The following is a 7,334-nucleotide window of genomic DNA, read 5'->3' on the forward strand; positions in this document are numbered from 1 at the left end:
GTTTCATACATGGGTGGCCGACCCATTTGGAATCATGGCATTCCTTGGTTAGCTCCCTTCGTAAGCTGCCCACTTCGGTACGTATATGTGGCAGCCTCTCGTGTAGAGAAGGTCGTCATCTAGCCAAAACCTCCGGATTTTGCCTTCCTTTACTAAGGTAATGAGGCTCTGGGCTTGAGGGTCTACCATTAGTCCCTCCTTGATCTTGCTTAGCAATGGGCTAGTGACTTGAGAAATTCTCGTAAACTCCGCCTTGCGGCTTAGTGCATCGCTACCACGTTCGCCTTCTTGGGATCGTACTCCATGGTGTAGTCAAACTCCGCCAAGAAGTCTTGCCACCTTGCGTGCTTTGGACTTAGCTTTTTTTGAGTTTGGAAGTAGCTTGTTGCTATGTTATCGGTCATGATCACGAACTTTGTCCCAAGCAAGTAATGTCGCCACAGTTGAAGGCAATGGATGATGTCACTCATCTCCTTCTCTTGCACGGTGTACCGTCGCTCTGTATCATTAAGCTTCTGACTCTCATATGCAATTGGATGCCCCTCTTGCATGAGAACTCCACCGATGGCAAAGTCGGAAGCATCGTTGTGTACTTCATATAGCTTAGCATGGTTGGGTAGGCTAAGTACGGGCTCCTCGCATATCACTTTTTTCAAGTCTTCAAAGGCCTCTTGACACTTTGTTGTCCACTCCCATGCCTTGTTCTTCTTGAGAAGGTCGATTAAGGGTGCAACCCTTGCCGAATATCCCTTGATAAAGCGGCGGTAATAGTTAACTAGCCTAAGAAAAGATCTTAGTTCATGTACCTTAGTGGGTGGCTCCCATTCTTGGATGGAATGCACTTTGAAATCCTCTATCATAAGCTTGCTGTCCTTGATCTTGTGCCCCAAGAACGACACCTCCGACTTTGCGAATGAGCACTTTTCCATCTTGATGTATAGCTAGTTTTCCCTTAATACCTTAAGCACTTCCTGCAAGTGCTTCACATGCTCCTGCAAGGTCTTGCTATACACCACTATGTCGTCCAAGTAGACGACCACAAACCGAAAAGGTAGGGGTGGAATAACTTGTTCATCAAGGTGCAAACGGTTGCTGGTGCATTAGTTAGACCAAATGACATGACCAAAAATTCATAAGAACCGTACCTTGTGATGCATGCGGTCTTCGGCTCATCTCCCTCCACAATGCGCACTTGGTAGTACCCCGAACGAAGGTCTAACTTGGAAAAATATCATGCATGGCTCAATTGATCAAAAAGATCAGCAATGAGAGGGATAAGGTACGTGTTCTTTACCGTTATCTTGTTGAGCGCCCTATAGTCGATGCACATGCGTAGAGATTCATCCTTCTTCTTTTGGAATAAGACCGGGGCACCGAATAAGGTTTTCGAAGGTCTAAAAGCTCATTCAATTGCCTCTTTTGCTCCGCTAACTCTGGGGGCGCCATGTGGTATGCGCCCATGGCAGGTGGTTTGGTCCCTGGTTCTAACTCGATCTCATGGTCGATCTCTCTCCTTGGGGGGTAGTCTCTTGGGTAGCTCCGTGGGTGATACATCCTTGAACTCTTCAAGAACTGCGGCTACCTCCTTGGGCATGTCATTTTGTGGCCTTGGCTCCTCATCATCGAACTCACTAAGGATGGCCAAGTAGCTATGTTCTTTCCTCTTGATGCATTTCTTGAATTACAATGCCGACAACACCTTGATGTCTTGCTTTGCTCCTCGAGTTGTTGGCACCACGCACGACCTCTCGCCATCCATGATGCATAAGATATTGGCAAATGACACCAGAATGCCAAGACTTGATCATGAAATTCCAACCCCAAGACTACCATGTAGTCATCCATCGGCACTATCGAGAAGTCTAGACTTCCACACCAAGCTCCCACGCTTGTCTTGACTCCTCGAGCTACTCCTTGTATGGGGCGGGCAGGTGAGTTAACCGCCTTGATGGAGCCCCCTCCATTGCTCGCCTTTAGTCTTAGCCTGCGTGCTTCCTCAATAGAAATGAAGTTGTGGGTTGCCCCCGTATCGAGCATTGCCGTTGTTGGTTTCCCACCTATGCTGATATCCGTGAAGAGCAAACATTTGGCTTGGACCTTAGGTGTATAGTGGATTGCATTGAGCACCTGCAAAGACCCCAAGTGTGCACTTTTATTGCCACCCTCGGCTTCACTCCCACCTTAATGACTTCCTAACAGTGCGTTTAGAGCTGTCTTTTGTGGGCAATGCCTAGCCCAATGCGGACCATCACATAGGAAGTTGTTGTTGTCATTAAGCTTGTCCGAGCTCTGCATGTCTCTTGGCTTGCCTTTATCCTTGAATCTTGCCGAGTAGCTCTCACGACGGGGCTCCTCCTTGCGTTGGCTTTTGTCTCCCCCAACTTTGGCATAGCTACTCTTCTTTTCCTTTTGGCATGGTGGACTCCCTTGAACTTGAGAAATCGACTAAGCCCTCGGCCACGGCTATGGCAGTGGCAAGGTCTTGCACTTCTCCTCGCCTTAGCTCCGTCTTGGCCCATGATTGGAGACCATCCATGAAGTTATAGAGAGCATCCTTGTCGGATAAGTCGGGGATCTCAAGCACCAAGTTAGTGAAATCTCTAATATAATCACGAATAGGCCCCATGTGCTTGAGCCTTCACAAGCGAGCTCTTGCCTCGTCCTCGGCATCTTCAGGATAAAATTTCTTTTTAAGCTCTTTAACAAAGTCATCGAAGGTAGAGATGGTGCACATACCTCTTTCGACATCTCCTCGCCTTCTTCTCCACCATAGCATGGCGGTGTCAGTGAGATATAGAGCCGTGGTCTTTATCTTGGCATCTTCCTCCATGATGCCTACGGCCCCAAAAGTATTGATCTAGCCCCTATAAGAAGTTGTCCACTTCTCGAGCGTTGTGCATCCATCTGAAGGTCTTTGGCTTTGGCACCTCGATCCGCTTGACCTCTACGCTGCTGCTAGCCCCCGCGGCTAGTGCGCCCTTGCATAGAGCAAGATCTACCTGCATTGCCTCTATGCGTGCAGAATCTACATGCATCTTCTCCATGCGTGCAAGCATGCTATTATGCTCCCTTTCTTGTACTTCACGCATCTCGGCGAGTTCCCCCATGAACTCCTCGTGAACCTTGTCTATCTTGCCTCACAAGGACTCCTCTAGCTTAAGCATCATGCTCTTGTTGGCAGTGTGGATTGCGGCATCCTCCACCTCCAAGTCTTCCACCTGGGCCCCCATGCCACTCACGCTCTCTTCAACTTGAGTTAGTCGTGAGTTGATTATAGTTAACATGTCCTTGAGCCGTTCTTTCTTTGGAACCGTCAGATTGACAAGTTCTTCATGACCCTTCTCTTGCGTGTCGTCTGAAACATTACCAACATGATTTCCGTTCTTTGTCATTGTGTCGAACTAGCCTCTTGATCGAACTTCGGGTTTGATACCACCCGTCACGAGCTTACTCTTTTGCTATGCTACTCGTGCGCCCTTAGCAATTCTCTTATGATAAAACTCTCGCAACACCCGGTTAGAACAAATGAAAGGCAAAGAGAATATCTCTTAAAGAGAACTTGTATTAAATAAAGAAAACTTACAAGTGTTTACAAGTATGTTTGATGGCTTCTTACTTGATACCTCAAATGTGAGGGGTGTCTCCCTATTTATATGTCTCTTCATCCTACCTCTATAGTTCTAAAGAATTCTACAACTATGTACAAGTGTAGATGACTCTAGAAAAATCTATATAAGTCTACACAAATCTACACAAATTTTGACATTGGTGAGATTACCGTTCCAATAATTGTTTAGTAGGCCATTAGAAGTAAAAGATCTCACCAATGGGAGGGGGAGGAAATGGTTTATTAGCTAAAGTATAGGCACTCTGACATGGTCAGAATGAGGTTATATTAATAAGGTTCTGATGAGGTTTAATTTGTAGTGTTGTGTTAAACAGCCTGACCCTTTACAATAGGTTTTTGTCCACACACAGCTTGACCCTTTACAGTAGGTTTTTGTCCAACCTAGGACCTAACCATTAGGTAGCATACAAGAAGATTTTGGGGTATCTTCAACAAACCAAAATAAGTGGTCTCTTAACTCCACATGTATTTTAGTGTTGGAGAGAAAGTTAAGAACTGTGAGATTAAAATTCTGAAAAATAGGAACTTCTTTATCTTATTTAGCAGCTTTTAGAGAATATGTCATTACCATTGGTGTTTTGTCTGATTTAAATACTTAATAGAGCTTGAGAACAGTGGGAGCTTTATAGAATAAAGTTGACTTACCCCTAGAATACTATGCAGTCAGTATACCTCCATAATACTCTCCCACTCTATCTGATCAACTATTGTAATCACTGCATTTTGTCCCAATAAACTTCATGTCTATAAAACTCAACTCTAAAGCCAGTAACTTTCCGAAAAAAAAAACATAATAGAACCAATGTAGCCATCTATAAATGCAATATAGTACTAGTCACCACATAAAATGTGTTCCATACTTGCACTTCTAGTTGTTGTTTTTTTTTTCATGTTCTGCATACTTTCTCTTAACACACTCAAAACAATCAGCCAAGTCAGAGAAACAAAATTGGAAAACAATCTCTTGTTTTGAAATACTACAAGCATCATTCTCAAATGAAAAACTTTAGAAAATGAAGCAGTAAGAGAGACAAATAAAAAACAACCAATTATCATTAATAATAGGAGAAAAACCAATAATTTTGGGATCTGAGGGTAATATTTATTCAATTAAATGTAAATACAAAAAATAAAACTGTTTATTCTTAACCAAGACATGAGCTGAAATGATATTCTTCTTAGAGATAACATCTACCCTCATTCCGTTCTTAACATAGATACTAATTTCATTTGGTCTTGGCTGCTCCTTTCTTGGTCTTACAGATCTTGTAGGCCTCACATTCTCTCTTCATATGGCCCTCAAGCTTGCAAAAGAAGCACTTAGAACTACCCTCATTCCTTTTCATGTTCTCAGGCTTCTTATGAAGGTTTGGTTTAACTGGTTCCTACCCTTGGCATTCTTCCACTGTGGCTTAGTGATAAGGTTCACATCAATAGCCTTATTCCTCTTCAGCCTCTCATGCTCTTGCACACATATTGCAATAAGCTCCTCTAAAGTCCACTTATCCTTCTGGGTATTGTAGGTTGTTTGAAGACTATCGAATTGATCAGGCAGTGAGTGAAGAACTTGATAAACCATAAAGTCATCATCTAGACTCATGCCAAGGTCACCAAGTTGGACTGAGATGTTAATCATCTGCATAATGTGCTTCCTTATGTTCAGATTCATGCTAAACTTCATGCTCTGCAACTTAGTTAACAACATTCCAGACTCTATCTTATCACTGCTTTGGTACTTATCAGTTATGCACTTCAAATACTCACCAGCATGGGTCTTATCAGCTATGGCTCCTCTCACAATATCAGAAAGGGTTTTCTTAATGGTTAGGATGCATATTCTATTGGCTCTATTCCACTTCTCCTTGTGCTCCTTCTGTTGAGCAGTACTATCCTCAACTAACACCGGTTCAGCCTCCTTGAGACACCAGTCAAGACTTTGTCCCAGCAAATAGAGATCCATATCAGCCCTCCATTTCTTATAATTATTACCGTTTAGCTGGACAATTGTCCCAATGCTAAGCACTGACAAGAGAACAAAAAGAATAAAGTCTAAGTCTCAGGTCGTATCTAAACTCTCAAGACAAAACCATAAGCAAAGTAAGAATGCATTCAATGTCAATCCATTACGTACTATTGCATCCCAATAACCAAATATAAGTATAATACATAATGAATATCAATGAATTGAATTTTCTTTATGCATACTTCTTTTTCAATAACTCGAGTACTTGTTTGGCAAAATACAAGTTATCCCTTATTTTTCTTTTAATGTACTATCATGTATAGAAGTATTTTATAACATAGACAAATCAGTACCTGTATGGCAAAAAGAAAATATCTAGTTATCTTTATATACTTCATAGGTCATATACAAAACCATAAATTGTGCTTAGAATTTATCCAGTTAATAGCCATCTGTGGATGATATTGAAAATTTCTAAACTCATGTTATGCAAGTTTCCAGTTTTATACTTTATAACCAACAAGAGTCTTTCACATAACTAAGCTGTATGCCATATGAAATGTGAAAAACTCATATTGATTCATAAAACTGTGACTGATATCCTTTGTTTTCATACCATAAATTTTAGTTTACTAGAAAACTCAGTCATTTACTTGTTCAGTTTTAAAAACACAAAACTTGTGATATGGGAGAAAATCATCACAATCATTTTATGTTTATAATTCTTTTTCACAAGTAAAATAGATAATTACAGAGAATACAATATATGTATAAGAACAATAAATTCCAGTAGAACAAACAAAAGCATATAGATGTAAACTACACACATTCCATTGCGCACACAAAATCAATCAAATTTCTCCGACATCTAGTTCTATACAATAAGTTTCATATGGGCAATTATTTTAAAACCTTAAATGTTTCCCAAATTAACATCTATGGTTTCAACAATCAAATTGAAGAGCACAATTCGACAAAATTTCAAAATTTTCAGAAAACATACCAGGATGCATTCCAGCGCTGCAAAACAGAGTTAATACAACACAATTGTATCTCATATAATCCTAACGAAGTAATATGAGAAGCCTCCATCAATCAATTTGAACAAAAGACATTGAAATCAAGAAGAATGAATGTATGAGTCTATTGCCCCAAAACTTGCGTTTTCCAGAAAAGAAAAAGAAAAATGCATGTTTTAGATTTTAAAACCAACACATCCTTTTTTTTTTCGGGTCAAAAAAGCTATGCATATCTAAACACGGGTCAACCTACCCAATTTCAATATTTTCTCATATTTGCAAAGGAAAAAAAAATCTCAAAACATTTTGATCTTTATAAAATGATTTATGAAAGGGTTTTGTGGCTCTGATACCACATGTTGTCTTTAAATCACCGAAACAAAACACATACATAAACACATTACAATATAAGATCAAATTATAGTCATACAATCATATGAGATGATGACGCAAAATAGAATATAAGATATGAGAGACCAACCTTGATCAACATTAACACCATTGTTAGTAGCCATCGATGAGGAGCAAATGAATAAGAAACTATTAATAAAAAAAAGTCTTCTATGCAGCACTCAAAATCGTGAAGACTATGATGGATAAGTCATTTGATTTCAACGTATATATGAGTATACATATGGACCCCTTTTATAGTGCTAAGGAACAACTCAATCACAACTCCATCAAAGAGATTGAGCTTCATTCCTGTTGCACCATTTGTGGTTAT

General features: G+C 40.4%; 1 protein-coding gene across 1 annotated transcript; it reads right to left on the bottom strand.

The window, feature by feature from the left end:
* Positions 1-4,970: 4,970 nt before the first annotated feature.
* Positions 4,971-7,125, bottom strand: LOC126801883 (uncharacterized). Its single transcript, XM_050529364.1, has 2 exons — positions 7,092-7,125; positions 4,971-5,650 (listed from the first exon to the last, which is right to left on the bottom strand). The coding sequence occupies exons 1-2, from the start codon at positions 7,123-7,125 to the stop codon at positions 4,971-4,973; spliced, it is 714 nt and encodes a 237-aa protein (XP_050385321.1).
* Between the last annotated feature and the right edge of the window lie 209 nt (positions 7,126-7,334).

This window comes from Argentina anserina, chromosome 1 (genome assembly GCF_933775445.1).
Source record: "Argentina anserina chromosome 1, drPotAnse1.1, whole genome shotgun sequence".
Lineage (NCBI taxonomy): Eukaryota > Viridiplantae > Streptophyta > Magnoliopsida > Rosales > Rosaceae > Argentina > Argentina anserina.

What these genes read in the sequence shown, in the direction of transcription:
- LOC126801883 (XM_050529364.1), bottom strand. Translation starts at nt 7,125, where the DNA reads ATGGCTACTAACAATGGTGTTAATGTTGATCAAG. An exon ending in TGGTGTTAATGTTGATCAAG is followed by an intron (nt 5,651 to 7,091) that starts GTTGGTCTCTCA and finishes TTCTCTTGTCAG; the next exon opens with TGCTTAGCATTGGGACAATT.